The sequence below is a fragment of the Leptonotus elevatus genome, chromosome 2 (assembly GCF_054856555.1).
Source record: "Leptonotus elevatus isolate MCC_2025b chromosome 2, RoL_Lele_1.0, whole genome shotgun sequence".
Taxonomy (NCBI): Eukaryota; Metazoa; Chordata; class Actinopteri; order Syngnathiformes; family Syngnathidae; genus Leptonotus; species Leptonotus elevatus.
Genome location: NC_141240.1, coordinates 13,943,328 through 13,960,103, shown reverse-complemented (window position 1 = coordinate 13,960,103; position 16,776 = coordinate 13,943,328). Strand labels below are relative to the sequence as shown.

The 16,776-nt window shown below is 45.1% G+C and overlaps 1 protein-coding gene across 2 annotated transcripts in view; it reads left to right on the top strand.

The window, feature by feature from the left end:
* The window catches only part of rerea (arginine-glutamic acid dipeptide (RE) repeats a), a 102,851-nt gene extending 87,710 nt beyond the window's left edge, over nucleotides 1-15,141 (top strand). For both annotated transcript variants that reach the window (XM_086068389.1, XM_086068390.1), the window contains 11 exons: nucleotides 4,018-4,180; nucleotides 4,267-4,359; nucleotides 4,705-4,904; nucleotides 4,998-5,159; nucleotides 5,244-5,357; nucleotides 6,331-7,703; nucleotides 8,692-8,914; nucleotides 8,990-9,710; nucleotides 12,376-12,549; nucleotides 12,633-12,813; nucleotides 13,513-15,141. In XM_086068389.1, coding sequence (XP_085924515.1) covers nucleotides 4,018-4,180; nucleotides 4,267-4,359; nucleotides 4,705-4,904; nucleotides 4,998-5,159; nucleotides 5,244-5,357; nucleotides 6,331-7,703; nucleotides 8,692-8,914; nucleotides 8,990-9,710; nucleotides 12,376-12,549; nucleotides 12,633-12,813; nucleotides 13,513-13,546 — 3,438 coding nt within the window. In that variant the 3' untranslated portion in view covers nucleotides 13,547-15,141. The remainder of the gene's footprint in view (nucleotides 1-4,017; nucleotides 4,181-4,266; nucleotides 4,360-4,704; nucleotides 4,905-4,997; nucleotides 5,160-5,243; nucleotides 5,358-6,330; nucleotides 7,704-8,691; nucleotides 8,915-8,989; nucleotides 9,711-12,375; nucleotides 12,550-12,632; nucleotides 12,814-13,512) is intronic.
* The last annotated feature ends 1,635 nt before the right edge of the window (nucleotides 15,142-16,776 follow it).

The following is a 16,776-nucleotide window of genomic DNA, read 5'->3' as shown; positions in this document are numbered from 1 at the left end:
TAGGGCTTTGGCGCCATCTTGTGGCATTTTATAGCTTGACAGAAAGAGCATAAAAATGTGTGCAGTTCAGGGTAGGTTCCACATTAAAAAAATAAAAATAAAGGCGGTGGTTCATTGACAGAAATCTAATTTCCAGGTCAAAACCTTTTTTAACTTGTTGAATTTCATTGTTGCACTTATATGGCATCACACGATTTAGCCATCTGGCACAACTATTACTATAACATAACATGGTTCAAACACAAACCACATGCGGGAATATTGCTTGGACTCTCACCTTGGTGAAACAAAACTAAACTGTACCGCTTGGTGCAAGTCAGTAAGCAGGAAGAGCGCCAGTTGAGTTCACTAATGATGTTTACACAGCTCGCCATCAGTCACCGTAACCCACAAATAGTCGTGAAAGCGCGTTGTCTGGGCTCTCGGCTCCCAAAATTAATTACAAACATTTTGTTTCTTTTTCAAGAGCTGTTTTGGAAGGGCTTGTGGTCGGATTGTGCGCTTGATTGTCCATTGTTATCCACTGCTGGCTTTTTACTCCTCCTCCTCTTCGGCCCTCCCCCTCTTACTGCTCTCCTCTGTTCGCTCTTTCTTCCCGTGCTCCTGCCAGTAACGGCCTTAGCCGTTTGGCTTCCTGTCAAAGCAGGGGCCTTTTGTGGCTCCGTCACAAATCTGCCAGGAAAAACAGAAACCATCTGTTCAGGCCTTTGCTGGAGTTTAGACCTCGCCCCGCAGTCTCTCGCCTGTGCGCTCGGGACCTGCGAGCCTTCCCGCTTGGCCTTCCAACCAGCAATTAGCCTGTAGATGAATGGAACCTCATCAGGTCTAATCCTTAAAAACAGGAACATCATCAGTGCGATTTAACACAGTGTGATTCACCGCTTGATGCAAATGCTTCATTTGATACTCTTTATGCGAGTCATTCCCATCACTGCAATTCTATTTGCAATCCAAGCCCTTGCTGTGTTTCTCAGCCCTGTCTCTATGGAGTGGAAACATTGGCATACTTGAATCCTGTACTCCATCAATATGTCACACATCTGTTTGTTTGTAGGCAGCCATTTTAAGTAGCAATAAATGGAATGGAAGCTCAAAGTGTCGTGTTAGGGGCGTAAGCCCTTTCCATGTCGGATAATCCAGCGACCAGAAAGCTCCTGCAGATGGAAGCTCTGTAAAAAGGCCTCATAATGCTGAGCTTATGTTGTCACTATTTCATGTTCTGCGGAGTGGCAGCACAGTCTGTACCGCGCTGCTCTGATTTAGTGGACAGGCGTGGGGAATTATAGCCCGGCGAGCCAAGGCCACTCTGGACTGCTATTCTTTCCGCTTACCTTCGTACCAATGTCATGTTTTTGTTGACCTGCGACCACAGCCTTGCTTGAGAGAGATGTGTGTTACACTCTTAACTCGTTCACTGCCATTGACGACTATAAACGTAAAAAATTCATGCAAACTATTTATATTAGTTTAGCATTTTTTTCATTTAATTTCAATTTTCATGAAAACTTAAAAAAAAAAATTGTACATTTATAACAGATAACATTTGTGATTAATCGTGAGTCAGGTATTGAAGTCATGCGATTAATTACGTTTAAAAAAAAATGTAATCGTCTGACGCCCCTGCTTTTTTTTATTAGGGGCGTAAATTGTAATTAATCACATGACTTCACTAGTTAACTAACGATTAGTCAAACATTTTATATTTGTTCTAAATTTACAATAAAAAAGTTCTAGGTTTTCATACTCTTGTTAGCAAAAGCAGAATTATTTTTTTAACGAATAGAAATAGTAAAAATGACTTTTTGACGTCTATAGCCGTCAATGGCAGTGAATGAGACCTTTAGTATATAGTCGCTTCACCATTAGCAACCAGCTGTACCAGTCAATCGGCGCAGCTGTTAATCCCCATTCAAAGGCACAAGGTCATGTTAGCCTATGTGCCCAGTGCAATGCTACTTGACATGGTGTGAATGATGGAGAGGCAGTGTGGCCAATGCCCTTTGTCTGCCAAGCTGTTGTTGAAGCCGTGTAGCTGTCGACCTGCAGCGAGGAGGCAGAAAGGCACTGCTGAGATTGTGACTCGCGCGCACGCCACCGCTCGACACGTTTGATCTGCACATTTCAATTAGATTTCACATCAGGACGTCCGCCTTCCATCACTTAGCACATGGGCCCTGCCTGCCCTGTTCAGCTGGCCACACTGAAGTCAAAAGAGACTCGGAAATCACTGCTAACTTGCTTCTGCTTGGTTACCACATGCACAAAATCATGGCAACAACAGAGAGCAAGAGAAGGGATAAATATATATTTTTTAAAGGGGAAGTCAACCCCAAAAATATCTTTATAATGTGTAGCATATGCATGTGTGTAAACACAGCATTTTGATTAATATTGCATTTGTTGAACATCCACTGGTTTTTATCCTTCTCATGTTGCGGCCATTTTGCCGCTTGTTGTTGATTGAAAATGACATCAGAGGGCCGACCAATCATGGCTCGGCTTAAAAAAAACATGTGATTCTTCGTTAGCTGAGCTCTGAGCAACGGTGATATCATTATCAGTCGACAGCAAGTGGCAAAATGGCCGCCCCATGAGATGAATCAAAACCAGTGGATTTTGCTCTTTAACTCATATTCCACAAACACAATATTAATCAGAATGTCATGTTTAGGCTACTGGTGGCACATACAACATAGTATTGTAAAGAAAATGGGCCGTGAGTAAAATCTACATTTTTATTTATTTTTTTTTACTTAAGAGTCAAGCAGCCTCGTTCGTCTCTGCTAAGCTCTAGCGCATGAAATCCTTTCTTTTTTTCTTTTTCTTTTTCCGAGAGCGCATGAAATCCATTCGACTACTCCAGATGTGCTCATAGTCTAAAAAAATCCAAGCTTCATGAAGGGATGTCTTATTAAACTGGCGCAAGTCCACTCAGCTAATCATTTTCTGCCAAGCAAAGCAGCCATTGAGAAAGAATGAAGTCTCTCTCTCTCATAACATCCAACTAACGACCAATCTCCTGTCCTTTGCGTTCTTCTAGTAAACAATATATCAATTTTCTCTCGGTAATAGGAATTGACTTGAATACCCTTAGTTCTTCTTGAAACATCTGTTTGGAAGTTTCTTTCTTTATTGTTATAGCAAACCTTTTCCGGCTGATTTGTATCAACGGATAAAATATGCAATCGTGACACAGACAAGCCGTCGATGCACTTAAACATGGAATGCACTTGCTAATCTATGTCGAGATTTTTAAACGAAGCCGGAGAAGAGAAACAATCAATCGGCATTAAACCCTTGGAGCTTTGTCCAATAGCAGTTTAACAGACCTTAGATGGTAAATTGATGCCCTCTGGGCTTTAAAGATTACGGTTGACTTACGATTCACCCTACAACCACCTCACACCTTCATGAATTGGTAATGGAAGCGGAGAGCGATGGGGCGCCGGCTACCAAGTGAAAAGGAGGCTCCGGAAAACGACATGCTTGCGTTTTACGAGTGTGTCCAGAGCTGCAGTTAATATGTACGGGCAGACTGCTTTCATATCCGTGATTGCAAGTGTTAATGTTTCATTTGGGTATCGATTTCCTGACGGGCCTTTCTGCAGGCTGAATTTATTTGCCCCGCTCACTTGCAAGATGGCCCCGCCGAATGTTTGATTAAAGTTCAATTGACTCTTCCAGCGAAGGGGCGAGGAGCCATTTCACTCCCCATTTGTAGCTCCAACGCACCGCCTGACATGTTCTTTTGTTCCCATTCAAACCGCCGCCACCCAGGCAGCCACCAGTGCACTGATCCTAATATCCTCGCATTCAGTCAGCCTTCTCGCCTAATCCTAGGACAGACAGCGCCACGGCACAAACGCGCCCAGCCAGCTCCAAATCCTGGCATGGATTAAACCACTCTGTGGTCTTTTCACAAGGACATATTGTACATCCTGAATTCTTCATACATATACGTGCTGTATGTTTTGTGATTTGTTCGCCATCTTCACAGCACTTGTCTGTTTATCTCAGGGTGAGCTGATTACCTTCTATTACTATTGGAAGAAGACCCCAGAGGCAGCCAGCTGTCGAGCTCATCGCCGACATCGCCGCCAACCCGTCTTTCGGCGCATCAAGACGCGAACGGCTTCGACTCCTGTCAACACGCCTTCCCGTCCGCCCTCCAGTGAATTCTGTACGTCTTCGAGACGGGCGCTTGTGTGGCAGCATGACCTCGCATGTAAAAAGTATGTGATGTGTTGGTGTCCTCTCACCTTGTAGTGGACCTGAGTTCAGCCAGCGAAGATGACTTTGACAGCGAGGACAGTGAACAGGAGCTGAAGGGCTACGCCTGCCGCCACTGCTTCACGACCAGTAAGCCGCTGCCATTCATTTCGAGACACTCGCCGGGAACGTGTGCTTCGGACTGCTTACCACCGTGCTGTAAGACAGATGGGCATCAGATGATGTTGAGACTAATTTGATCAAATCAGACATGAGGCCAAAGCTCAATCACTTGCCACCTCATTATCTATCGCCTCTCAACTCACAGCTGGCTCCCATTTGATTGCACGCAGATTAACACTGTCAAAATGAGCGTGGCCACTAACGTCAGCTTCACAGACCTCATTAGTATTGTCATTACTGAAAATGTGTCACATCTTTGTCTTGCTTCTGCTTCACGCTGCCGTTTTCTTTTGTGTGTGTGTGACTCTTCAGCCTCCAAGGACTGGCACCACGGGGGCAGAGAGAACATCTTGCTGTGCACAGACTGCCGCATTCACTTCAAGAAATACGGTGAGCTGCCTCCAATTGAGAAGCCCGTGGACCCGCCGCCCTTTATGTTCAAACCCGTCAAAGAGGAAGAGGATGGACTCAGCGGGAAGCATAGCATGAGGACCAGACGGAATCGAGGCTCGGTGCGCATATTTTCTCTGCTTGTTTTTTTACTTTTCAGGTCAACATATAGAAAGCCGTGATCTTGATTGATGTTGCCTGCTTGTTGTCAATAGATGTCAACGCTACGTAGTGGTCGTAAGAAGCAAACAGCCAGTCCCGATGGCCGAGCCTCGCCTATCAACGAGGATCTGCGATCCAGCGGACGTACTTCGCCCAGTGCCGCAAGTACTGACAGCACCGACAGCAAGATGGACACCATGAAGAAGCCCAGCAAGGTAAACGCGGCGTGTTCAAATTTCAACTTGTTCTTTTCGTAAATATTTAATAATACCTGTCAATCTGTGGCCCCACCCCAACAGAAGATTAAAGAGGAGGCGCCTTCACCCATGAAGAGTGCCAAACGGCAGCGAGAGAAGGGTGCTTCAGACACAGAAGAACCCGAGAGGCCCGGTGCCAAAAAGTCCAAAACACAAGTGAGTTGTCCTCATCTGTATGTACACAGTCATTTTCATAGAGTAAATCTTACTCCCAGTCTAAACTGGTCCCAACTTTACACTTGGAAGAGAGTAAAATATTATATATAATTAAAAGGGAAGTGAACCTTAAACATTTCTTGACAATAATATGTTATATGTGACCTCACTAGTTAAACATGACATTCTTGTTAATATTACATTTGTGGAATATGAGTTATGCAGCAAAATCCAGCCGTTTTTATCCATCTCAGGGGGCGGCCATTTTGCCACTTGTTGTCGGTTGAAGATGACATCACAGTTGCTCAGGTTCAGGCGATGACCAATCACAGATCACCTGTTTTCTGAAGCTGAGCTGTGATTGGTTGTTATATGATATCTAAGCAACTGTGATGTCATCTTCATTTGACAGCAAGTGGCAAAATGGCTGCCTTCTGATGTGGATAAAAACTTCTTAATTTTGCTGCTTAACTCATAGTCCACTAACGTAATATTAACCAAAATCCCGCATTTAGACTAGTGGGGCTGCATAGAACATATTAATGTCAAGAATTTTGGGGGGGTGGTTAACTTCCCCTTTAAAAAAATAAAATTAGACAAATCACTCAAGGGTTCAAGAACAATCCCACAACCATGGGAGACAGCCACACTATCACTTGAGCTATGCCACGCCTACTGTTGGATAACATTACTGGTGTGTCCGAAAATGGACGGTCGGAGGTATGATGACTCCACCTGACACCAGCGATATACTAACACACGATAGGACCAGCATGACTCGGGGGGGGGGGGTTGATTGGCCATCTTTTCTTTTTTCTTTTTTTAATAATTTATTCTCTTCAAAGTGTAAAGTTTACTCTATTTCAGACTGGGACCAAATATAGTCTTTTTAGAGTAAAATTTACCTGAGGAAATTTACCGCGTAAACGCATGAACTTGGGAGGCCCGCAATTGACTCTTTCCTCCTCCTCAGGAGCTGAGTCGACCCGACTCCCCCTCAGAGTGTGAAGGAGAAGGTGAGGGCGAGAGCTCCGACGGACGCAGTATCAACGAGGAGCTCAGCAGTGATCCGAAGGACATTGACCAGGACAACCGCAGCTCTTCTCCCAGCATCCCCAGTCCCCGTGACAACGAGAGTGACTCGGACTCTTCTGCCCAGCAACAGCAGCTCCTGCAGAGCCAGCACCCTCCAGTCATCCAGTGTCAGCCAAGCACCTCATCAGCTGCTTCACCTGCACCGCCACCGCCTCCTCCCGCAGCCTCGGTCCCTTCGCTGCCTCCCCAGGTCTCCCCGACGGCGGCCTCCGCATCTCTGCCGCCTCAGCCTCTTCCTCAAGCAAGCCCCATGGCTCTCATCCAGTCAGGAGCCTCCCTCCATCCTCAAAGGCTTCCCTCTCCACATTCACCCCTGACTCAAGCTCCGCCTCCTGGTCCCCCGGTACCGCCTTCGTCATTACCCAGCTCGCATCACGGCCCCATGCCTCCCATGCCGCATCCGCTGCAGGCTGGCCCTCCACACATGCCTCACCCGCACTCATTGCCTGCCCCGGGCTTCCCTGTCAGTCAGACTCAGGTCCCGCCCCCGCCAATATCAGGCCAATCACAACCACGGCCACACACCCCGCCCTCATCTTCTCACAGTGGTGGACAACCTCCCCGGGAGCAGCCTCTCCCACCTGCACCAATGTCAATGCCTCACATCAAGCCCCCACCCACAACACCGATCACTCAGATGCCCACGCCACAGTCCCACAAACACCCGCCGCACGTGTCGGCGCCGCCATTCCCGCAGATGCCTTCCAACCTGCCTCCACCTCCCGCCCTCAAGCCCCTCAGCTCGCTATCCACCCATCACCCTCCGTCGGCGCACCCACCTCCCCTTCAGCTTATGCCTCAGGGGCAGCAGCTTCAGCCTCCCCCAGCGCAGCCTCCAGTTCTCACCCAGTCCCAAAGCCTCCCTCCGTCATCCAGTCACCAGACTCCGCCAGCTCCTCCGCTGCCGCCCTCTGCGGGGCCGTCGCACCCCAATGGGCCGCCACAGCTGCCCTACTCCCCTCACCCTTACAGCACAGTTCTACCTCCAACTGGCCCCTCCGCGTCCTCATCAAACTCCATGCCGGGTTTACAACCTGTGTCTTCCTCCGTCCCGCCCTCCTCCATCTCCATGCCGCTCCCTGCGTCCGTCGTCTCTTGCGGCGGCCTGGGCACGGGGCTCCCGCCCGTGCACATCAAAGAGGAGCCCCTGGACGAGACGGAGGAGCCCGAGAGCCCCCCGCCCCCACAGAGGAGTCCCTCCCCCGAGCCCACTGTTGTCAACACGGCAAGCCATGCCAGCCAGTCTGCACGGTACGATTTTCTCTATGACGTCGTTGCATTGCACATGCAACTTGTCGCACCGATTTTCACATCATTGTGATGCTGACTGAACATGTGCAACTCAAGTTAGTCTTCAGGATTTATTGTTAACATTCACCGCCTTTGACAAATGTACTTGTCAATTACATTTTTTTTAACGGGGCAGGTGGGGAAAAATCCAATTTTGCTCCACTGTAAATATCAAACTTGGAAACAAATTTACTGATGCACAACCACCAGTAGATGACATCATTGCCCCATTTTATATGAAATAAACACAGTTTGAAAGTCCATGGGAGAACGGGAAAAGGAAGAAAGGCGAGAGTCATTTGGCAGATTCGGTTTATATATCATTATTGAACAAAATATCGTGTGGATATTGAACATTTTGAAATTTTCTAAAATGCATGGCAGTGAATGAGTTTTTGAAGGGGAAACCAACCCACACAAATAATCTTGACAATAATATTATATGTGACCTCACTAGTCTAAACATGACATTCGGATTAATATTACATTTGTGGAATATGAGTTAAGCAGCAAAAAACAGCCGTTTTTATCCATCTCAGGGAGCGGGCATTTTGCCATTTTTACAACCAATTACAGCTCACCGGTTTTCTGAAGCTACACTGTGATTGGTTGTTACCTGAGACCTGAGCAACATTGATGTCATCTTCAGTCGACAGCTAGTGGCAAAATGGCCGCCCCCTGAGATGGACAAAAACGAACGGACTTTGCTTCATAACTCATATTCCCACAAATGTAATATTAATCAGAATGTCATGTGTAGACTCGTGAGATCACAGATATTATTGTCAAGAAATGTTTTTGTGTTTATATTTCTGAAAGTGCCAGTCAAACGCAATGAGAATATACACACTCATTGCAACTTTGTATTAAGGACTATTTTAATAACAGATTGACCAGCAACTTTCAAATTCTGAATCTTGATTTTATGTCCTCTTCTTTTTGAACCCAGGTTCTACAAGCATCTGGACCGCGGCTACAACTCGTGCGCTAGGACCGATTTCTACTTCACTCCCTTGGCCTCGTCCAAACTGGCCAAGAAACGAGAGGAAGCTGTGGAGAAGGCCAAGAGGGAAGCAGAGCAGAAAGTGCGGGAAGAGAAGGAGAGAGAGCGGGAGAGGGAGAAGGAACGGGAGCGAGAGCGGGAACGAGAAAAGGAGGCCGAGCGAGCGACGGTGAGTTGTCGTGCTTGTTTTCCTTTCACATTTTCTTGTGGACACTTTTTAAACATGAGTCCTCTCCCCTCACAGAAAGCCTCGTCTTCGGCCCACGAGAGCAGAATGGGCGAGCCGCAGATGGCCGGGCCCGCCCACATGCGTTCCCCCTTCGACGGACACCCCACCACCATCGCGGCCGTGCCTCCGTACATCGGCCCCGACACCCCTGCCCTGCGCACCCTCAGCGAATACGCCCGGCCTCACGTCATGTCCCCGACCAATCGAAATCACCCCTTCTTCGTGTCCCTCAACCCCGCCGACCCGCTGCTGGCCTACCACATGCCCGGCCTCTACAACGCCGACCCGGCCATGCGGGAGCGCGAGCTGCGGGAGCGGGAGATGCGCGAGAGGGAGATTCGCGAGCGGGAGCTGCGGGAAAGGATGAAGCCCGGTTTTGAGGTCAAACCTCCCGAAATGGACACACTCCACCCTTCCACAAACCCCATGGAGCACTTTGCCCGGCACGGAGCCATCACGTTGCCCCACATGGCCAGCCCTCATCCCTTCGCCTCCTTCCACCCGGGCTTGAACCCGTTAGATCGTGAGCGGCTGGCCCTGGCCGGGCCCCACCTGCGGCCGGACATGAGCTACCCGGAGAGGCTGGCGGCCGAGAGACTCCACGCCGAGAGGATGGCCACCGTGGCCAACGACCCCATCGCCAGGCTCCAGATGTTCAACGTCACGCCGCACCACCACCAGCACTCCCACATCCACTCTCATCTGCACCTGCACCAGCAAGACCCGCTTCACCAAGGTAAAACTAAGTCCTGCTTATTATACACAAACATCCTACATCATTCACAAAGAGTTAGCGATAGTCTGTGTGAGAACCAGCAGTGTTACGCAATAGAATCGCTGAATTAAAATGTAATTCAAATTTGCAACTTTTAAAACATGAAATAGTTCACAGCAATGCTACAGCTAATTTAGACTTTTTTTTTAAATCCAGAACTGGACTTTTTTTTTCTTTAAAAAAAGAAGCTTTTTGTATAGTATTTATTTTTTTATTTTATTTTGTTCAGTTTTATTGAAATACAGTAAATGTGCTTTTACGGGCCAAAAACAACTTCGCTCTCTCTTTTTTTTTTTTTTGCTGTATTTTAATGTTGGCACTTATGGTCGTGCTTGTACGATTAAGGGCTATGTTCTCATGATATTGGATGATTACACTAAAATCTATCACAAATATTTTCATTTGCATGTATTATTAGCCCCCATTGTAAAAATAAGTAAGTAAAGTGTAAGGCTGGGCGATATGGTCAAAAAGTTAAAGTTAAGTTTGTTTTTTTTCTTCTTTCAGGACGATTACAATTTTAATAGATTTTAATCTAATAAAACCAACATACATTTACCGGTGTTTAAAGGTATCAAAAACACTTCCTGTGAAAAATGTTAAGATAACAATAATGTATACTGGTTCTAAATCAATTTTAACATAAACTTAAGATTCATAGTTTGTGCCACAATTAAGTAGTTGGTAGCTGTTTTAAGCTTCTTCTTTTTTTGGAAGAGCAGCAACTTTTAACCCATTTCCTTCTAGCCATTTTCACTGAAGCAACTCCCTTCATTCCCGTCTGTTTTACTGGATTATGACTGATTTTGCCCACAGAATATTGTTTTATTGCTATAAAAACATGGCACCTACCAAAAGAAAGATTAGAATATTTTTAATTATTAATTAATTTTTTATATATATTTTTAATTTGTATCTGTTTCCGTTTTGCAGCAATTAGCATTAGAATATAGCTTTTCGTTTCATCACTGACTACGTTTACATGCAGTCAATATTCAGGTTAAGGTCAGAATTCCGGTTTGTGAAACAATCGAGGTAACACATTTACATGCGTGGCAGAAAGAGTTACTCCCGTTTATATGCTCATTTGTGCTCAATTGAAATAACCCGTTCGGACCGCGACGCGCGAACAACATAATAATGCAAATAACGTCATTTCCGCTTTTAACTTACTATATGTTTATGTCACTCACCATGCTAAATAACGTAGTCGGTTTCCTCCTTGCTTCAGAAGTGTGGTTCTTGTTTGTTGACAACGGCTTGAGTATTTCCGATGCGTTACACACCAGAAACACGGGCTTATATACTTGTATAATAAGCACAAACTTTGGCCTTTTCACCGTAGACACAAAAATAATGTGAAAACGCAGTGGAGAAATCAATGTTATCCTTTAGCCAGTAGGACGGAGACGTGCATACGAGTCGTGACCACATAGACCAAGATTCCTTGCGTATCAAATAAGCAAAGAAGAAGAAGAAGGAAAGAACACGAAGAAGAAGATAGCGAGCATGCGCACAGCGGAAAACATTGCCTCGATTGAGATATTCCAAATACGTTTATATGAGCAAGAATTTCAGTTATGAAAGGAGTAACCCAGGGCTCTTATTCGGGTTTTTAAAAACCCGAAAAGGAGCATATTCAGGTTTTTGCACGTCCTTACATTCGGCTTTTAAAAGGGTTATTGCCTGCATGTAAACTTAGTTACTATTCACAAATGTGTTTAAAGCAATGGCGAAAGAGCTTTTGGCAACATGGCCCTGGTTGATCTCTTATACTCTGCTGCCACCCGCTGGCCGTTTTTTGTAATGACTACCATTGCTTCAACCATGCTCTTCAATTCAGAGGCTGCATCAAAGCCTCCTGTATGCTCTAGCATTAAAAAAATTTAAACATATACTGTAAATACGCACATTTTCAATGATTCCATTTTTTAAAATGACGATGTATTCAATTAATTATATTTCTTGCCCAGCCCTAATATTAATTTGCGATCAAGCAACAAAACTAGAAAAATTGAAAAAAAATTGTTTTTCCCTTGAAGAGGGTCAGTGATGATGCAAGTAATAATTACAATGATGATGATGATGATTATTATCATCAGAAGTAATAGTAGTAGTATTTGTCCATTTTGAAAATAACGATGTTTAACGATGGGGGTTCTATAGCTGAAGTGCCATTTTGAGATGTTTATCATCACAAAATTGTAATCATATTGTCTAGTCAAAGCATAGAGTACTCTGTTTCCACTTTTTAAATGTGTTACCATATTTTTCAGACTGTAAGTCACTTCATAGTAAAAGTCACATTTTGGGGGAATTTTTTCAAACAATTCCAAGAGCAATATATAAAAGTCATAGGACTGCTGAACTCTAACAAAAAAGGTGTGACTTAGTCAGAAAAATACGGCAATAGTAAATAATGATTGTGATTTTACATAAATGATAAGGATAAAGACATTATTCTCATCTGATATAATGCTTTTGTTTCCATAATACAATGTTTGTGTTTACTGCTTTTCTATAGAGTAGCATTAACTGGCAAAAAAAAGCTAACTGCAGCAGTACTTGTATGTTTACGTGTGATGTGACCCCTGTACCCTGAACGTACAACTCTGACCCCCATCAGGTGGTGGTGAATGCCTTGTGTGTCCTCCGGGTTCCGGGGCCCACCCCCTGGCCGTAGACCCCCTAATGGCCGGACCGCACCTGGCTCGCTTCCCTTACCCGCCCGGCGCCATCCCCAACCCGCTCCTCGGCCAACCGCCTCACGAACACGAGATGCTGCGCCACCCGGTCTTCGGTAGGCCATCTCGTCTCTCGGAAGTTTCTGCCTCCACGGTATCCAATTTGAAATCTGAAATCTGAAATCTTGGCTTTGCGCAGGATCTCCGTACCCACGGGACCTACCCGGAGGTCTGCCGCCGCCCATGTCGGCGGCCCACCAGCTGCAGGCCATGCACGCCCAGTCGGCCGAGCTCCAGAGGCTGGCCATGGAGCAGCAGTGGCTGCATGGACACCATCACATGCACGGAGGCCCGCTGCCCGGCCAGGAGGATTACTACAGGTCAGATCAGCTGCCGCAAAGTGGATGCAATGTCTCACACGTGTTGACTTGCTTAATATTGACTCGTGACTGCTCAGACTGGATCGTGGTTCCCATTTGAAAATCATCTTTTAAGCTTAGCTTTAAGCTCAGAGATGTTAATGAACTCATTTGAACTCTTAACTCATTCACTCCCATCCATTTTCACTGAAGCAACCCCCTTCACTCCCGGCTGTTTTACTGGATTTTGACTGATTTTGCAAGGCCCACAGAATATTGTGTTCTATTGCTATACAAATATGAAACCTACCAAAAGGAAGATTGGAGTCTCTTCTTTCATCGGGAAAAAATAAATATTTTTCTATCTGTTTATGTTTTGCAGCAATTAGCATTGTTTCATCGTTATTCACAAACCTGGTAAAAACGCTGTCAAAATAAAACTTTGTTGCAACATGACCCTGGCTGATCTCTTATACTCTGCGGCCACCTGCTGGCCGTTTTTTAAATAAATACCATTGCTTTAAGCGACCTCTTCATGTCAAAAGCTGCACCAAAGCCTTCTCTATGCTCTAGCACAAAAAAAAATACATAAAAAAAAATACTAAAGTAAAAGTATTTTTTTTTTTTTTTTTAAACGTATTTATGAGTTATGGTCATCTCACGAGAATATCCAAACAACACAGAGATGTAACGCGCCTTTTGTTTTTTGTTTCCTTTCAGCCGACTGAAGAAAGAAAGCGACAAGCAGCTGTAACGGGCCAAGGGAGGCGGCAGGAAGTTGTGAGGAATGCAAAAAGGCCAAGTGGATCCAATTATTTTTTCTTTTTTTTTTACTTTGTTGTTGTTCTTTTCTTCCCAAGACATTTCTTTGGTATATAGCCAGTACAAATGACAACATCCTGAAGACTCCTCCTGCATGACAAGCTTCCCTGACATTTCTTTTTGTAGGTGCTAGAAGAAGAAGACACACTGTGCTTATCCCAAAAAAGAAAACATGGCCGCTTATGGAAAAAAACAAGTGCTATCTTAAAGTCAACATTTATTTTAATACATTGTTGGATATTTTTTTTAATCATTTTAAGAAGAGCTCTACCGCATGGAGTTTTTCTTTTCTTTTCTGGGGGGGAATTTGTAAATAGTATATATAAACATATAATTATTATAATTATTATTATTACTAGGTGTGGACAAACAAGTCGTTTCAACCTCGGCTGCAGTTGTTTTGATGCATTATCCCTTGTTTCAGAGGGGAAGCACCATGGCGTTATTCTTATTTTTGATTTGAGTCATTTGAGTTGTGACCTTGGTCTGACATTGCCGTGTTAGATTTAGCCCCACGTAGCCCATGTGATGACCCCTCCCCAACCCGGAAGCTGTCGCACCCACCCACTCATCACACACCAGCTTTTTCAGAATGTGTCAATGCGGCGTGTTGACGTTGTGACTTGAAACACTTGAAGCTTCACTTCATCCATGACCACAACTTTTTTTTTAAGAACGTTTGCACTGAAATGTCTGTTTATCTTCTGCCGTCGTCGTTATTTAAGCCCAAAACATCAAGTCATGTCAAACAAATTTATTTTCCACACAATTTGGACAGTCCCAGAATTCTTATTTTTTTAATGCGCGATGAATTTGATGCATCATCACAGGAGCCCTCCTGGATTTTTTAATGTTGGCGTCCTCTCTCATGTTCACTGTGGCCTGTTGACATGCGACCGCCAGGAAGCGTGTGTGAGTGTGTGTGTATGCGTGTGCGTGTGCGCGCATGTTCGTGTGTCATGTCACACCAGTGTGCGTGCGCTTCATGTTTTCCAACTCAATGCACGAAGACTGTTGGACTTGTCATGGATTTCAACAAAACTGTGGCTTATTCATTTTTTTATGATTTTCTTTTTGCCAAATGAAGAAAGCGTACTCGCATTTAAATGACCATGTCATATTTCCTTGGAGCACTATTTTTATGTTGTTGTTTTGCAAGCGGAAAGTCTTTTGACCTTCCCTTTCTGACGCACTCGTCATCCTCCCGTCCTTCCCCCAGCGTCCTTTTTTTGCCTTCTCGGCCCCTTTTTTTGTGTCTCCAAACCTTTGGTGTTCAATGTTGTCAATGGTTTAGCTTCTCGTTTCAAAGCGGCAGCAGCAGAATGTCCGTTCTGACTGCCAAGATTTCTATATATACTGGTATCTTGAAGCTTATTGTATATATGAGTAGTCGCCATGGGATGACACAATGTAAACAAAAAGTAGAAAGAATAAGAAAAATTGTGAGTCCTGTGTTATCTCCATTTGAGTATTTTGTAATTTTTTTGAAAAATTTGTGGAATTAAAATAAACTAAGTTACACCACAATATATGACTTGAGTTTTTCAAATTTGTCTTCTTTCTTTTTTATATCAGACATTTTGATGATCAGGTCTTAGTTTTATTTGGAACCTGTTGACATTTTACTAGTGAAAGTAACAATACCCCGTACTGGTTTCCAGCCAATCGCAGGACACATACAGACAAATTTGACATATGGACACCATTAATGCTCACATTTTCGATGCATGTGGCCAGTCTGAGGTTCGTCCATTTTACCCAGCTGAAGTACCCGAGCACAGGAACGATGTTGAAATGTGCTGACAAGAAAATAGTCCTTATAATACAAATGTTGGAACAACAGTCTCCGATCAACTTTTCAGCCAATTATCGAACCACTCAAATCCACACAAAATGAAAACACTTGCAAGGAGCATAGAGGGGACAACCACACTCAACTCACTCAAGTCAATCGCTAGTCCACGCCCCTTAAAGGCACACATCAAGTGTGTGTGTGTGTGTGTGTGTGTGTGTGTGTGTGTGTGTGTGTGTGTGTGTGTGTGTGTGTGTGTGTGTGTGTGTGTGTGTGTGTGTGTGTGTGTGTGTGTGTGTGTGTGTGTGTGTGTGTGTGTGTGTGTGTGTGTGTGTGTGTGTGTGTAATTGACTTTTGCCACATTATAAAATGAGTTTAAATGTTGTATTTTATCATGTTTGCAGCTGGGATAGGCTCCAGCATGTTCAGGTTCAGATATGGGGTGTATGCCTCGGAGGAGGCGGGACTTCGGGGTTATTTCCGGTTCGCGACGTGGGCCGCATCCCTGTACTTGCGCTTCTGCCTTTTGTGCTCTTCGGTTGGCAGTTGCGCGTTCCCGTCGACGGGTGCGAGTGTTTGTGTGTCCGTCTCAGTTTTCTAAGCATTTCAGAGAGCTGAGACGCCCTGCGCGCTCCCGCCCATCGGCCGAAGCGCGAGCTTGGGTGGTGGTGGTGCGAGTGTTGGAACGCAACCAGTGGCCGGAAACGGCGTTGATGTGTTAAACCCGGAAGTCCGTGCCCGTGGCATCGACCCCATTGGATCATAGATGGATGATTTTTTTTTCCTCATGAAAATGTAAACAAAATTAGGGGTGTAGGAGGTGGAACAGATTAATGGCATTCAATTAATTCATAAGCTTGCCCACAGAACGAATTGAAATTGTAAGTCACCACTGTAAGGAGACTTGGACTATTTCAAGGGTAAACACATTTTTTTCAGTTTCTTTGCTATTCTTTCGCCGAGTCTCTTTTGATTATACTCGCATTTAAACACTTGAATATTACATTTTTCGCACAGTGGGTAACATATTGGATTGCGGATCAAGCATGTCTTGTGTTTTGTTTTCTCTTTCCTTCACAAGGCCTGAGCTTTAGAAGATGAGCTCTCAGCAGCAGGTAGCAAATCTGTGAGCTGGATATTGCACTGCTGTGGCATAATAACGTCAAAGCCGGGCTAAGCCGAAAGGAACACCTCCTTTCTGTCACCACGGGGAGTGATGGAGCCGCAATCTGTGACGCGCCGCCGCCGTGGCTGTCATTTTGATTCTTTTTGCACTCCTGCTCTGCTCCTCAAGCAAATGGAGGTTGGATGCTCCGTCCTCGCGGTGAGGAGGTGCTGCTTGCTGTTGCCGCCGCAGCTCTCCATTAGAC